At 55.0% G+C, this 16528-nt stretch overlaps 1 protein-coding gene across 13 annotated transcripts in view; it reads left to right on the top strand.

The window, feature by feature from the left end:
• Positions 1-16528, top strand: part of ADAMTS14 (ADAM metallopeptidase with thrombospondin type 1 motif 14) — a 73454-nt gene that overhangs the window by 30861 nt on the left and 26065 nt on the right. For 10 of the 13 annotated variants that reach the window (XR_013763101.1, XR_013763102.1, XR_013763103.1 and 7 more), the window contains exons 5-7: positions 12462-12545; positions 13102-13258; positions 15672-15777. Coding sequence is in view for 9 of the 13 variants with exons in the window: in XM_079135738.1 (XP_078991864.1) it covers positions 12462-12545; positions 13102-13258; positions 15672-15777 (347 nt within the window). In the remaining 4 variants the exon portion in view is untranslated. Of the gene's footprint in view, positions 1-782; positions 955-12461; positions 12546-13101; positions 13259-15671; positions 15778-16528 lie in introns of those variants that run through there. The other 3 variants (XM_079135740.1, XM_079135739.1, XM_079135735.1) reach the window with 2 other exon arrangements.

Below are 16528 nucleotides of genomic sequence, written 5' to 3'. Positions count from 1 at the left end.
TGAGAGAAGCTCTGAGGAGGCTTCTTTCTGCCTCTATTGAATATCAAGTCTTCAGCTTAAAATAATCTTTCTACCACTGAGGTTCCAAGTGGCCCCCCATAGTCCAGGAGTGGCCCCCAAGAAGCACCCCCGAGAGGTGCATGTCTCCTGGAAGGGCCTTGACCCTGTGCTGTCCCCGAGGTTACTGTGTGGTGGGCTGCACACGTGGGTTCTGGGCCACTGTGTGCCCTTGGCTGCCCCACCCCCAGAGGTTCTGAGGGGGCTCAGGTGACCTGGTGGGTAGAGGGGTTGTCCTCAGGGGCTGCGGTAAAGGGTGAAACCCACTTCGGAGGCACAGGGCTAACGGCAGTGCTGCTAGGAAGGCCGTGGAGTGGACGGGAACTTGTTCCCCAGCCAGAGTTTGGGGGTTTCCATTGGACATGGGTGAAGGTCTTTAATGGGTCATAAAAGGAGCTTTCCACAGGCCAAAATGCACTTTTGAAAGTTGCCCTGACTAAATATAGGATAATTCAGAAGGATCTGGTAGATCTGTCAGATCTGGAGCTGTGAGAGTCCTGGATAGCAGAGGGGAGGGTGGGAGGTTCCTTCTAAGTCAGTCCTCAAGGTTCATGGTGTGGAGTCCAGCCGCCCATCTGTCCTTCCCTGGGCCCCTCCTCATGTCCCTAGAACTTCACTGTGGAGGCGGGTAAACCCACGGCTCACTCCAGCTCTCTTGGCCCAGTTATCATGTTCTAGCTTTTGACCCTTGACTTCTAGCTCATGACTCATAGGCTTGGCCAGGGAGCATAAACAGTTTCCCCTGAAGACCGCGCGATGAGGGCCTGCCCTGGAGACTGCTGTTTGGGCAGTCTGGGTCCTCTGCGTGCCAGCAGCAGGGTGAGGAGGAGAGCAATCGTCTTCTCAGAGCTTCCAGAGGGCTGCGGGCCAGGCTGTCTGCTGTTGCTGGCTGCCCCTGTGAGTGTGGGGACCTGGGGCCTGGGGGAGGCTGACTTGGAGGAGGCGATGCTTCCCGAAGGCCCCTGCTGGTAGGTCCTGGGCATTGAGATGGGGATGGACTTGCAGACTTGCCCTGCCACCTGTTGAGTGGGTGGTGTGGGGTCCTGGCTTCCCAGGCCCAGGGGAGGGACAGCCCAACAGCCTTCCGGCCCCTGGAGGTGAGCAGATAGACGGCTGGCAGCCTCTCCCTCCCAGGGGACCCATGGCTCATCCTGTCCTTTGGGTGGGGGTTTTATTTGGCTGGAATGCTGTAAACCTCACTTCCCTTGGGACTTCACCAGGCCCCTGGAAGGGTGTCCCTTGGCTTGTGCTTGGCAGCGCCTGCCTGCCTGAGACCATTTCTGATCCTGATTGTGGGGACCACGATGGATTGGCAGGGTTGAAGAGGAGCTCTGCTTCCCAGGATGGATGGCCCTGTTGTGCTGGCCTGGAGGAGGGGCTGAAGCCATTTGCGAAGCGCTGGCGATCACCCCACAAGGCCCAGGCACTGCAGGTATCGGGCAGCTGTGAGAGCCGGCCGACACTGACCTGCCTTCCGGTTTTCTTTTGCTCTAACTTGGAGACGGGCTGTAAATATTCACGGCTGCTCATCGGGTAGGCCTTGGGTGGGCTTGTCTTTCTCTGTGCCTCAGTTTACCCATTTTATTAGGTCACTTTCCTGAGGGCTTCTAGCACTCAGTGAGTATCTGTTGACACAGGTAGACCAGTTCTAGAAGCTTTGGCCTGGCTGCAGATAAGCCTCAGTCCCCTGGAATAATTAGAGAACCACTGGGGACAGAGCTTAAGGGGCTTAGAGGGGGTGACGGCTCCTGCAGACTGGGGAACAGGAAGGTCTTCTGGAGGGGCTAGAGCCAAGCCAGCCTTGGGGGAGGCAGAGACTGACGGGGGTGAGGCGTGCGCTGGCCAGGCCTGGTGGCAGCAGGCAGGGCTGTGGAGGCCACCTGAGCTGAGTGGGGACAGGTGGCAGAGGCAAGCAGAGAGCTCCTGGAGGTTTGGCTGTGGAGGGAGAGTACATGAGACAGCATGGACTTGTGGATCAAGAGCAGGAGGAAGAGTTCCCGATGGCGCATCCCAGGCGGATTTGGGGCAGAGAGGATGGAGCAGCGGAAAGCCCCAGGAGAGAGGGGTCCGCAGGTGCTCCAGCCAGCCTCGTGTGGCCTGTGGGCCTGGCACTGACCGTCGGCTCCTTGACTCCTTACCTGAAGCCTTAGGTGGCCGGTCCTTTTTGCCTCTGAGGGTCAGGGGAGCTAAGCACTTGCTCAGAATCTGCGCAGCTCACGAGCGACGGAGGCAGCTGTGGGCCCCAATCCATCTGAATCCAAAGGTCACACTCCCTCTGCCCTACTGCTCTTGCAGGGCTGACCCTAAGCAGCTCTGAAGAGGGGAGAAGGAAGACCCCGCTCACAGCTGGGAGGTGGGAAGAGTGCAGTGTCTTTCTAGAAGGAGTGTCTGCCTGTGATGGGTTCCCTGAGGCAGTCAGTTACCAAAGCTTCTCTCCTGGGCAGAAGTTCTTGGCTCCTGACTATGCACGTCAGTGCTACCAGGCTCCCTCTCCTTGCCCGGGGGTGGGGTGCTGTACCTAATGTCTGGGGTGAGGACCCCCTTGAATGTGGGAATCTAGGGCCTGGAGCTGGAGCAGAGGGAAAGGAAGAAGAGAGACAAAGAGGTCCTTTCATCCTTCCTAACCCAGATGGGCTGTAGCCAGAAGCTTCCAGCCTATTCTCTCTGGGACTCCTCTTGGCAGCCCACCTGTCTCTACTCCCCACCCTGCCTCGCCTGGATGACAATACAAAGGTGTTGGGGCCAGTTGCCCAGGAGACCTTGGGCTGGTGCCTCTGCCAATCATAGTGTCCCACCAGCTCTGTCAATCTACTGCGGACCACTCAGATACCTACTTAGAAGAGCTCCGCACCCCTTCCAGGCCCAGGAGGCTTCAGTGCCAATGTCAGACCAGGGTCTTGGTCGTCTCAGCCTATAAAGGTGGCATTTTTTTTTGCACATAATATGTGTCAAATATCATCATAAAGGCTGACTTTGGGCACCAAAAACACTGCTTTTGTGCTGAGGGAGAGTGCTTGACAAACCTTTTCCTTTGGGGTGTAGATAAACCTGCAAAGTGACTTCTTTTCCCTGACATTGGTGGCATGCAAATCTGTGAATCTTCCTCCTCACTGTTCTGGTCCTTTTTTTTTTTTTTAATCTCTCCAAAAACACTTTCCACTGCTTTATTAGAGGCAAAAACACATTCATGTTCACTTTAAGGCAGTGGTCTTTTTTTTTTTTTTCGGTACTCAGAATCAAACCCAGGGCCTCTTGCATGCTGGGTCAGTGCTCTACCTCTGAGCCACACCCCAAGCCCAAGGCAGTGGTTCTTAACCGACAACATTGGTAATGTCCGGAGAGTTTTTTTGGGGGATGCGGGGGGTACCAAGGATTGAACCCAGGGACACTTAACCACTGAGCCACATCCCCAGCCCTTTTTTGTATTTGATTTAGAGACAGGGTCTCACTGAGTTGCTCAGGGCCTCATTAAGTTGCAGAGGCTGGCTTTGAACTCACGAGCCTCCTGCCTCAGCCTCTGGAGCTGCTGGGATCATGGGTGTGTGCCACTGTGCCCAGCTGGAGAGATTTTCGCTGCACTATTGTTGTTACAGCTGGAGGAGGTGGGATGCTACTGGCATCTAGTGGGTGGAGCCCAGGAGTGCTGTGAGAACTTCCTGTGGTGACAGGGCAGCTCCCCACTCCCAAGGATGATCAGCACTGTCGGTGGCAGCAGGTCGAGCATTTGGTGCAGTTGCTGTGCAGGTATTTACATCTTCAAAACAAACCGCTGGCAGGGAGCGGTTGCTTACACAAGAGAAAGGACAGGCTATAATTCTGGCATGAGAGACATGTAATAAGGAGTACTTCCAAGGGGAAGAGAGCTTGATGGTCCACCAAGGGCTTCCTTGTACTGCAGCCCACCTGTCGAGGTGAGACTCCTCACCTCACCTCACATCTGGGATGATCTACAGGGCTCCCCAACTGGAAAGCAGAGTCTTAAACTAACCGAGCTGGTTGACTGAGCACATGTCCTGGGCCAGCCCTTGCTCCGATTGGTGGCAACCCTCACCTTCGTCCACCATCCTCCGAAAGGTGTGTTTCTTCCACACACACAGACGAGCGCAGCTGGGCTCAGAGAGGTGAGCTCACGCGGCTGTGGTGGGGTGGCAGAGCTCAGGCATCCGGCCCCCACGCTGCCTCTGTTTATGCACAGGCCGTCCAGCCCCAGACATAAAGGCTGCTGCATTTTGCAAATAGGTTGTGGGGGATAAATGCTGAGCATTGAGGACTTGTGAAAGGGACTCTGTTGGGCTGGGTGGTTCTGTCCCTGTGCCTTCTGAAGCCACCCTGCACAAACAGCCTGCGTGTGAGGAGGACTGAGCAGCTGGATCTCAGGGGAATGGCCCCGGCTGGCCTGTAGGCTCCAGGGAGTCCTGGAGACAGCCACACCTTTTAGAAGTGCATCGGTTAAAAGGCAGCTGACCCTGCTCGCTGGTAGCCCATACCAGCCCTTTGAAATACAGAGCCACGATCATGAACTTGGATGAGGGGACCTGCGTCAACGGGAAACAAATCAGGTGACTCAGCACCCTCCTCCTGCAGCCATGAGAGCAACCTCAGTCTCCAAGACCTCGCCAGTGACCACAGAGACATGGCTTGCCAATGTGGCACAACTGGGAATGTAGTGCCTGGTGAGATCTGTTCAGACCCCAAGGAAACCCCGCCCAGCCTGGCTACAGTGTGGCTCAGCCCGAGCACCAGTGAGGGCAGGGGTCTCAGGCCACAGGCAGCAGTAGATGGCAGATGCCTATCCACACCACGCACAGACACGCATACACGTTCATACACATGTGACGCGCATGCCTGAGCACATGCATATACACATGAACATCTCTACTCAGCCACATGGGAAACACCTTGGGTACCTGTTTGTGCCATGCCATACAGGTGTGTACACACAGGTTCACATGTTGTGAACACCTATTTAACATACCTCATCAACACTAAGACCTTGTTGTCAGATGCTTCATTATTTCATGTACCTAAGAAAGAAAAAGTAAGCCAGGCACGGTAGCACATGCTCTATTCTCAGGGACTCGGAAGGCTGAAGTAGGAGGATCGCAAGTTCAAGGTCAGCCTGGATAAGTTAGCAAGGCCTTGTCTCAAAATAAAAAAATCCAAAGGGCTGAGGGTGTAGCTCAGTGGTAGAGCACACCTGGGCTCAATCCCCAGTCCTGTAGAAAAAAAAAGAAAAAAAAAAAAAAAAAAAGAAAGAAAAATGTGCTCCTAATTAAACTCTGCTATAATACTTCATCACCACTTAGCATTTTTTTAAAATTTAATTAATCTATTTATATGCAGTGCTGAGGATCAAACCCTGGGCCTCACATGTGTCAGGCAAGTGCTCTACCACTGAGCCACAAGCCCAGCCCCACCACTTAGCATTTTTATATTCGATCAGAAGAACCCTTTCAGCCTCACGTAGACTTAGATTTTTCTCCTGTTATTCTTGTAAGTATTCAGAGACGATGGCATGAGAAACTCAGGGACTCCGGCTCCTTCTGTGCGTTTGAGGCCCGCCCGTCAGGCCCCTCTCAGCAGAGCTGACAGAGGGTGCTCCTGCCTGCAGAGTCAGCGTGCGTCAGGAGCAGGGCAGCGCGCCTGACAGCTCCACTGACCCTCTGTGTTTCCAGCCGAGCCGTAGCACCCATTCTGCCAGCCCAGTGCTGGTGTCCGCCAGTCTCACAGGGGGTGTCCGTGAGGCAGCCACCAGGACTCTCATCCTCCTCAGACTGTGATCGCCCGAATTGACGATAGGTCGTGGTTGCTGCATGAAGCCACCAGAAATAGGGAAGAGGTTCCTGCTTGCACAGCTCGTATCTGCCACGTTATAGGTGCCACCTGTCAGCAGCGAGTATAAAAGCAAGAAAAGAAGGGAATCTGAGACCAGGTGAAATGCAGTGTGTCTCTGGTAGCCAGGGTGTCTGCTGTCTGCAGAGTCCTTGTGTCCTGTGGTCAGAAGGGTTAGGACTGCAGAGACGAAGCCCTGATCTAAGGACCTGAGACTCCGCATTGCTGTCATCTTCACGGACCTGAAGAAGGCAGGAGAGGTCATTGTGGCCATCCACCTGCCTTCAAGCAATGCCCCCCCCCCCACTTCTGTCCACGTTCCAAGACAGCATGTGACTAGGGAAGGTGTGTGAGGTCAGCTCTCAGTAGCCTGGGCTTGACCTCTGACTTGCTGACCTTCGGCAAGCTTCTCTTTTTTTCAGCATGAAAATAGAAGCAAAGTACTGTTCCCTTGGAACCCTTGGAAAGATGGGGGACTCTAGAAATGGGGTGGGGGATATACTGGAGGAGCCTGGAGTACTTTGTAGTGCCAGAAAGTAACAAAGAGCCAAAATGCCAAAACAAACAAACAAAAAGCCTCCAAAACATCGCGTGCAGTAAAGCGACACAGGAGTCAATGGAGGGAGCCACCAGGGGCCAGAACTGGGCAACCTGAACAACAAAGGTAATTGAGCATTACGTTATGACCCAAAGTATAAGACCAATGTCCCCGAGCCCGTGCGGATAAGGAAGTGAATCAGGGGATGAGATCGTATGTGCAGAAGGATTCTGAAAACCTAATGAAGCTTTCTCACTCGTAAGGAGGTAGAATTTAACTCCTTAAATGCAGGCTGCACATAGTGACTTTGTTCTAAAGAGTTCAGTAGGGAAAGAGGGGAAGGAGTAATTTATAACAAGGAAAACCTGACTGACCAACCCTGTCCCAGAAAGGTGATCACGGTCAACCTCCACAGGGTTGTCAGGTCACAGCATGTGTCCTCCGCACGGTGTGAGGACATGGTGCTTTACCTCCAAGGTCTTCCTCTCCCAAGCCCAGAAGCCCAGTCTGATAATGAGAAGAACCTGCCCAAATTGAAGCAAGCCTGCAAAAGACCCGGCCAGTCCTCCACAAAACCACTAAGGCCATCAAAACCCAGGAAAGTCTGAGAAACCACCATGGAAGAGGAACAGACCAGAGCAATCTTCAGAGGCATGATGACGAGATGCAGTGTCATGTCCTGGATGGGACCCTGGAGCAAAAATGGACATTAGGCTGGGCACAGTGGCACATACCTGTAATCCCAGTGGCTTGGGAGGCTGAGGCAGGAGGATGGTGAGCTCAAAGCCAGCCTCAGCAATTTAGTAAGCCCCTAAGCAACTCAGGGAGACCCTACCTCTAAATAAAATGTAAAAAGGGGAGGGGGATGTCCTCAGTGGTTAAGTGCCCCTTGGTCCAACCCCTGGTGGTGGTGGTGGGAAGGACATTAGGGGAAAACTAGGGGGATTTACATAAGATATGGATTTTGTTTAACAGTGTGTCAGTATTGGCTCAGTAGTTGTAACAAATGCACCATAGTAGCAGGTGATGCTAGCGGTTGCAGGGTGCATAGGCAATCTCTATACCAACTTTTCTACAAATCTAAACCTATTCTATAGTTTAAGGGTTTATTGCAGGTTGAGTATCCCTGATCTGAATGCTTGGGACCAGAAGTATTTTGGATTTTGGAATATTCACATAATGAGCTATCTTGGAGATGAGATGCGAGTCTAAACATGAAATTCATTTACCTTTGAGATTTATCTCAGACATGTAGCCCCAAGGTAATTTTATACACTATTTTGAGTGCACCTGCATTGGACTGCGACCTGTTATAAGAAGCCAGGTGTGGAATTTTCCACTTGGAGCATCAGGCTGGTGCTCAGAACGGTTTTGGATTTTGGAACATTTCAGATTTTTGATTCTCAGATTAGGAATATTCAACCTGTCATTGAAAAGAAGAGGGGGAGCCAGGTGCAGTGGCTCACACCTGTCATCCCAGCAGCTCAGGAGGCTGAGGCAGGAGGATGGTGAATTCAAAGGTAGCCTCAGCAAAAGCGAGATGCTAAGCGACTCAGTGAGACCCTGTCTCTAAAATACAGAATAGGGCTGGGGATGTGGCTCAGTGACTGAGAGCCCCTGAATTCAATCCCTGGTACTCCACCCCCCCAAAAAAGAAAGAAAAAGAAAAGAAGAGAGTGAATACATCTGAAAAGAAGAGGGTGAGTACATCTGTCTAACTGGGCAGGTTGTTGGGAGGAGTCAGTGGGGGCACCCGCAGGCTTGCCAGCCCTTAGTGTCAGTTAGTGTCCTTGCTTCTCTGTGAGCACAGGTGGGTTTAATACCCAGGGTCTTGCTTTCTCAGCTCTGTCCCACCCCCTGCTCCCTCCCTCCTTGGTTGAGACCTGCTGTGCCTGGCCACCACATAGGAGGTGGACAGTCTGCTCCGTAGCTCCTGGAGAGCAGTGTTCCCTAGGAGAGAGGGAAGCTGGGGTTCTCTCTGGGCACCTCCTGCCCCTACTCTTCCAAGGAGACGCCAGTCTTGATGTAGAAGAGAGGCTGCCTGCTGCCCTCCCTGGGGCTCCCTGGAGGCCTGGCTGCCCCCACAAGCTGAAACTCAAGCTTTTTTGCCTTAGAAGTGGAGTCTGACCCTGCCTTTGGAGGAGGAAGACAGAAACTGAGCTTCCACACCCACGAAGCTTTAACCTGGCCATGCAGGTTACAGGGGAACAGGGTGGGGGTCTTGCCATTTCCCTTGTCTGGCCCTGTAGCTGTTTACTGAATGGGGAGCACCTCCACCCACATTTGGAAACAAGGGAGCCTTTTTGCACTCCAGAAGTCTGCGAGCTGTGTTTGATAGTGGGAGGGGTGCTGGGGAGAAGGTTCCAGAAAGGCCAGAGGCGTGGGGTCCAGCCTTCCTCCTGCCTGCCCTGCCGAGTTGCCTCCTTGCCCTGTTTCACGCCCCAGGTGGTGCTCCTTCGGCATCTGGGTCTCTGACTTGGTGTTCTCCCTCCACCTTTGCCTCTGTGTAGGAATCTCCCAGGGTCCCGCCAGGGAGATTCCTCTTCTTGGTTGGACTGCACATTCTCCCGGGTCCCCACCTTCACAGGAGCCCCAACTCGCGAAGTAGGGCTGAGGAGACGTGGCGTGGAGAACAGTGTGTTGCTGGGACAGACCGCACACAGTCGGAGCTGCCTCGTGGCCCCAGGCCCCAGGAGCCCCCTTTCTGCCTGCTTCCTGCTGTTGCCACAGTTGGCCAAGGCCAGGGGAAGCACTTTCCTCCAAACTCTGCTCGCCTTCTTTCCCAGGTCACGGGAAGTCTGTCCCAGTTGTCCTGACCCAGAAACTGGTTTGGAACAGCTGCTGAGTATAAATAGGGGTTGCAGAGTTACAGAGATCTGAGTTCAAATTCTGGCTTTTCAACTTCCCAACTGGGACGCCTTAGGCAAGTTACTTAACATCTCTGAACCTCTTACGATGAGATGGGAATAATTCCTCTCTCCATAGGGTTGTTGTGAGGTTGTATGCAAAGCCCTTGGCACAGTGCTGGCACATAGTAGGTGCTTGGGCAGTATCAGCTTGCTTTTCCAACCCCAGAACTCTGCTGTTTTGTTTTTCCTTGGCCTGAGTCTGGACCTTGGCTTGTTTTTCTAGTGCACACCCAGAGGCTATCTCAGGCTAATATACTATGTCAAACCCTAACCTAGGGAGGGGGGCTCCTAGCAGAGGTGACCTTGAACTTGATTCAGGGGTGAGAGGCAAGAAAAGCAGCAGCGTTGTTCTTTCTGCCCTGTGGGTGTGTCTTTTGGCTGATGTCCCCTGAACTGACTCCCTGGCCTCACCTCTGGCATTTGAGAGGCAGCCATGGAAGGCGGACAGAGCCAGGCCCTGGGGGTACAGGCAGGCTGGAGCCAGGCAGGGAGCCTGTGAGTGTGATCCAGAGAGGCTGGGGGGCTGGGGTCCTGGGCGTCCCAGGTAGCCACACCTGGCTGTGGCGCCATGTGCCAGGTGGCCCCTGAAGTTCCAGCCAACACGGCAGCTCTGTCAGCCGCTTCCTTGGCCTGCACAAAGCCCCCAAGCAGTTCCAGCAAAGTCAGAGCCAGGGAGGTCCCTGCTGCAGGGCTGAGCTACGACTGTGTGCAGGTGAGCACTGGTGCTCCAGGAGAGGACTGGAGGGGGACCCTCGGAGGGCAGGGAACCCCACCCCACCGGCGTCCTTGTTGGAGGTGGTGGCCATTGGAACAAAGATCACTGAAGGCTCAACGGGTGGATTTGTCCTGCTTAGTGAGAGACAGAAATGAAGTCGTTTGTCCCTCAGGGTCTGCGGGGGACTGGTTCCAAGATCCCCGAGGAAACCACAGTCTACAAGTGCTCAGGTCCCCTCTGTGGCCTGTGCAATTTTTCCACATACAGTGTCGTTTCTAGATTATAAAGCTTGATACAATTTAAACGCTACGTAAATAGTTAATATGGTGCATTGTTCAAGCAATAACGGCAAGAAAAAAACATGTAACGTGTTCAGTGTAGACAGTTTTCTTTCCAAGTTTTTCACTCTGCAGTGGATGAACCTGTGGAGACGGACGGTGGCTAGAGGGTCATGTGGCAGGCCTCTGGCAGCAGTCTGCCTGGTCCAGCCTACTAGAGGGACGCGTGGAGGAAGGCAGCGGCCCTTGGGCGCTCCAGAGGCCCAGCAGATGCCCTAACCCAAATGTCCCAGTGACTCATCTCCTCCCCTCCCCTCCCTTCCCCTCTCCTCTCGTCTCTCCTATTCTTTGCTTTGCTCAGGAGGCTGGTGGGCTTTCACATCCCCGTGGGCGTGCATGTGGCTGTGTTGTGTGCCTTGTTAGTGAACCCATCGTGGTCAGCTTAGAGAGCGCATCAGATCAGGGAGGACCACAACACTGACCACAGCTCACTGTGGAAGGAAGGCTAGGCCCAGCCTTGGAGGGGCAGGGAAGTTGGGGTTAGTTAAGAGTCACTTCACTGCAGGTGGATATCATTTCAGCCAGCAGCAGAGCATCCTGGGGTTGGAATTCTGCCAGGCAGCGTATGTGCGTGGCTGATGGGCCCTGCAGTCCCTCCTGGGATAAGCCTGGGGTTGGCAGGTGGAGAAGGGCATAATCTCTATACATTGTAGCACTTTGTTCCCTGAGGTCTCTGCTCCTGCTGGGGAGGGTGGGACGGTGGGAGGAGCCCTGTGCCCATTGGCCTGTCTGTCCTGCCTTGTGGTGGGGAGTTGGCAGGGCCCGCTTGCCTACAGCGGGTGCTAGGCTTTGGTCTTGCTACTCAATTGGATCCAGACATGGGCGCCAGGAAGGCCCCGTGGAAGCCTGATCCTGGCTGTTCTGGAGTCTGCACATTGGTGAACTGGGCAGATGCCAGTTCTGGGCACTGGGATGCGTGGGCTGGGGCTGGGGCTCCAAGGCCCATGTGCTTCTGCTGCTGCAGCTGAGCCCGCAGCCTGGCTCCATCCTTGGCTGGCCCAGGAGGGGTGTGTCAGCAGGGAGGGGTCTCCAGTCCCCCCTGGTGGGACTCCCACACACGTGTGGTTAGAAGCTCTGTTCTCCATCTGGTGGACAACAGTCCCTTTGTGGATTGTAAGGTCTCTGCTTACAAGTAGAAAAGAATTGATGACTGAGGGGCGGGGGAGATGGAAGGGGTGAGAACAGGGCGTGAAACTCCATCCCAGCTCTTGGAAGCCATGTGAGCGGAGCCAGACTCCAGCTCCCATTCTGTCTCCATCCCTGATGGCTGATGGTGCCCCTGTGCTTCTGCAGCGCCCTTGTGGTTTCCAGATGCTTACCCGTGCCAGCCTCCTGATAGCCATTATTCTCCCCATTCTGGGGAAGAAGAAACAGAGGTTCTAGGGATTCCCTGTCGTGCCCCAAGCCAGCCAGCTCACAAAGGACAGGGCCGGGATTTGACCTGAGGACTCCAGTAGACGCTTCATTGTTGCTTTGTCTCTTCTTGGGCAAGTCGCTCCTCTCTGAGTCTCTGAAGCTCCCCTGGGGAACTAGTTACATGAAGGAAAACACGCCCCCTGCATTCGTCATGCTTTGAAAGGCACAGAGTTTTTTCTGTGGAACAAACAAAATACAACCAACGTATGCCTAGTCACTCTAGGAAAAGGTGTTATTCCAGGGGCAGTTGAAAAGGTCAAGTGACTTGAACCAGGGTTCTCCGAGCCAGGTGACGTTTCTGGAAGAGCCTCTTCAGAGACGTGGGAAGATGAGCGCCCTGTTGGGGTTGCGGAGTTTGAGACTGTGCCCGCCCTCCACCTCCCACAGATGCTTCGGCCTCACCGATCGAGCTCAGCATTGGAACTGAGTGCTCCAGGACCCGAATCCCAGCTCTTGTTGGCTGTGTGTCCTCGGGCAAGTCACTTGACCTCTCTCAACCTCGGTTTCCTCCCTGGTAAAGCAGATGAGGACTGTCTGATGAGGTCATGGTGGGGTGAAGTGGGGCACCACATGGTGGTTATCTGGCCCAGGACCTGGCGTGTCGCAGGCTCCTGGTGAATGTCTGCTTCCCCTTCAGGTGGCTCTCGTCCTTGCAGGTCGATGAGATTTACCATGACGAGTCCCTGGGAGCCCACATGAACATTGCCCTCGTCCGCCTGATCATGGTCGGCTACCGCCAGGTGAGGCCCCTGCCTATCAGCAGGTGGGGCTTGGAGGGAGAAGGGCTGTGGATTCCAGTGCAGGAGCAGCCACGTGGACAAGCATCCAGAAACGAGGCTTCAGGTGGAGGCTTTGGAGGAGTCGGGATCTGCCCTTTCTTCAGCTGGGGAATTGACAGGCCCGCGTCCTTACAGAGGGCCGCCTCTCCCCTTGAGGCACTGAAGGGGCCCTGACCAGGCCCTACGCTCTTAGACCAGTCACTCCTCCGTAATGGGGTAACAGCCGAACTTCCCTCCAAGGGCAGCTGTGCAGAGCAGAGGAGGAGGTGAATGTAGTGTCCTGCGACCCTCAGAGCAGCACCTGCTTTGAAGCTTAGCTGAGGGGTCGCTGGCCGGTGACACTCCCTGAGGCAGGGAGGGCAGTGTGCCAGTATCATCCACGTGCAGACAGCTGGGGATCTCTGGAATGTGCGCTGCCATCCCCTGGGCCTTGGTGCGTCCACCGGAAGTGGAGGGAGAGTGGCCCTGGGCCTCCAGGACCCTGACCGCTCCGCTGTTGGTGCTCCCCACCCTGCAGTCCCTGAGCCTGATCGAGCGTGGGAACCCCTCGCGCAGCCTGGAACAGGTGTGTCGCTGGGCGCACTCCCAGCAGCGCCAGGACCCCGGCCATGCTGAGCACCACGACCATGTCATCTTCCTCACCCGGCAGAACTTTGGGCCCTCAGGTATGCAAGGTACTGTGGGCTGGGCCCGGAGTGGAAGGGCTTCCTGCGGGCCTGCCCCAGGTCTGTGGGAGGGCCCAGGACCTGGGGGGACAGATGAGGGAATTTTGAATGGTTTCTTTGGGGACAGGGCAAGTGAAGCGTCCCCACTCAGATGCCACTCTTAGTTCCGCCTGCAGGCAGCTGTGAGCGGTCAAGCCCTGGGCCTGGTGCTTAGTGTCCCAGAGTCTGGCTGCTAAAAGGATCTGCCCACCAGTGACCTCTAAGATATTTCTGCCCACGCCATGTCCCGGTGTCCCTGTAGATTGTGAGCACTTGGGGGACAGCCATGTGGCCTGCAGGAAGGGCAGTCCATACCCCACCCTCTCCAGGCACCACAAGCCAGGGATCTGAGATCTTGTGTTCTGGATTATTCCAACTCTCAAATGGGGAAAATGATAATATCTGTTGGACTGGGTTGTGGCTCGGTGGTAGAGGGCTTGCCTGGCATGTGTGAGGCCCTGGATTTGATCCTCAGCACCACATATAAATAAATAAAATAAAAGAGCCATTGACAACTAAAATATAATAATAATAACAATAATATTTGTCTTCCTCCAATCACGGCTGCTTGAAGAGCCAAGGAGAGCATGAAATGTCCACGACAGAATGCCAGCAACAATGAGCGTCGGCACACACCAGCCACTTTGTTCCCCTGGTTTCCCATGTGGGGAAACTGAGGCAGAGCAGGGTGAAGAGGCTTGCCCACGCCCCACAGCAGGCAGGAGACAGGCCTGAGACCACACTGGTTCCCCAGGCCCTAGTTGAGGGCTTTCTAGTTTTTTCTGATTTGGAAGTAAATCAGCCAGCCCTGCCTGCCCAGGGCTTCTCATGTGGGTCACTGAAGCCCCAGACGTGATGTCAGACATGGGCACATGCATGCACAGACGCACGCAGGCAGACAACAGACACACAGGCACACACGCGCTTCTGTACGTAACCTGGTGGCATGGAGCGCCAGTCACAGCCCTCCGAGAATGCAGAGCCTCTGAACTTCCTTCTCTCCGCAGCCTTTCGTTAGACTCCCCAAACCCTGCCAAATGAAGGAGCACTTAGCAGCAACTCTAAGTCAGGGGCCGTTCTCTCTGCAGGCCCAGGGGGGCTGCTTCCCAGGGGCACCCTCCTCAGGTGGGTCTGTCTCCCAGCCCATAGCTGGGTCAGGGTTTTCTGTTTCCGTTGTGCTTGGTGGTGCTGGGGAAGGAGCCAGGGTCTCATGCTCAGCACATGCTCTATTGCTGAGCCCCAGCCCCTGGGTCCATCTTGAAGGCAGCCCCTTAGCACACAGTGATGCTTGGGGCATGTAGGCCAGCCTGCTGCCACACATGCGAGGCTGCTGCCTTGCCTCGGTTCCTGTGTGGCCTGACTGCACCTTTGTCAATGTCCTGCAGCCTCTGGAGTGTCATCTTGCCTGTCCTCCAGTCCCACCTCTGCTACTCACATGTCACTCCCTGGTCCCCCTCATCCCCTGCATGGGAAGCCGTTCCTGTCCTCTTCCTCCAGACCACCCTGGACTGTCCCCACCCCTCACTCCTCTAACTCTACCCAACCCCAATCTAATCACCTAATTTTCCTACGAAGTCAGACCTTCCTTAATGGTGGGGTGTGCTCTGGGGTGGGAGCAGGGGCGTGAATTTGATTCCTCTCTGATTTCTCCATGATATCTAGAGATATTGTTATTTTCCCTGAGATGGGGTCTTGTTATGTTGCCCAGACTGGTCTCAAACTCCTGGGCTTTGGCCAGTGTGTGGCTTATGCCTGAAATCCCAGGGGCTCAGGAGGCTGAGGCAGGAGGATCAGGAGTTCAAAACTAGCCTCATCAATTTAGTGAGGCTTGGGCAACTCAGTGAGACCCTGATTCTAATTAAAATATAAAAAGGGCCAGGGATGTGGCTGAGTGGTTAAGCACCCCTGGGTTCAATCCCTAGTACCAAAAAAAAAACCCCAAAACAAAACAACAAAACAAAACAACCCTCCAGGGCTCAAGCCATCTTCTAAACAGCTGGGACCTGTAGCAGACACCACCGTGCCTGGCACTCCATGCTGTTAACACAGTGCCACCTGCTACCTCCACATGGAAAGCATCCCAAGCTTGTTTGCAGACAGACTGACACCAGGACTGGAGGAAGACAACATGGACTCAGAGCGTGCACAGCTCGGGTCCCGCCTGGGAATCCCAGGAGTAGGCAGAGCAGACAGCAGGAGATGGCGCGCTGGGAGGGAAGCTTCCAAGCCCCAGGGTGTGGGGCAGTAGGCCCAGGTCTGCTCACTGTGGGGAGGACTTGGGGAGAATCCTTCTTCTCTAGGGGCCCTCCAGCACAGGCCACGATGTCCCTGGCCCATCCCACCTCACCTGCCTATGACTTCCCTCTGCCCTCTCTCCTGGCAGGGTACGCGCCTGTCACTGGCATGTGCCACCCACTGAGGAGCTGTGCCCTCAACCACGAGGATGGCTTCTCCTCTGCCTTTGTGGTGGCTCACGAGACCGGCCATGTGTAAGTGGCACCAGGAGGGTGGGCGGAGCTGGTGGATCTGTGGCTGTGGCTGGGCCGTTAGCTCCAAGTAACCCTGTGGGTTCTGGTCCCGGTGTCCCTGGCCTTCCACTGAGGCGTGGTGTCTCAGAGCTGCCCAGGGAGGGAGATCCTGCCCTGAGGGAGGGGGAACCAAGGGCCCCATGACAATTCTAGGCCTGGGGACCAGATGTGGCCTCGCCTTTGGGAAGTTGAGTGGCCGCATCCCTGTCATAGGCTGGGGGTTGCTTTCTGGGTGGTCTCCTGGCTTCCCTCCATCCTGCCCTCACTCGAGGTCCTTGTGAGACCCATTCCAGCTCACACCAGTGCCCTGTGCCCCCTGGAGAGCTGGCCTGAGCCCATCACAAACAGGCATGCTTAAGCCCAGGCAGCAGGCCCGTGGAGGCCGGCGGCCTGTTCTGCGGGCATGGAGGCTGTTTACGGCATATTCATTCATTTGTTCAGCCCGTGTTCTTGCACACTGCCTGGTGCCAGGCCTGTTCTAGGATCAGGGCTGCAGTGAAGAACAGGAGAGAGATGCCCTCAAGAAATGTCTGAGGCCCGGCACAGTGGCGCATGCTTGTAATCCCAGCGGTTTGGGAGGCTGAGGCAGGAGGATCTCAAGTTCAAAGCCAGCCTCAGCAACTTAGTGAGGCACTAAGCAACTCAGTGAGACCCTGTCTCTACATAAAATACAAAAGAGGGCTGGGGATGTGGCTCAGTGGGAAAGCACCCC

Source organism: Sciurus vulgaris, assembly GCF_902686455.1.
Source record: "Sciurus vulgaris genome assembly, chromosome: 4".
NCBI lineage: Eukaryota > Metazoa > Chordata > Mammalia > Rodentia > Sciuridae > Sciurus > Sciurus vulgaris.
Note: the sequence above shows the minus strand (reverse complement) of the source record. Positions and strands in the feature narration are given on the sequence as shown.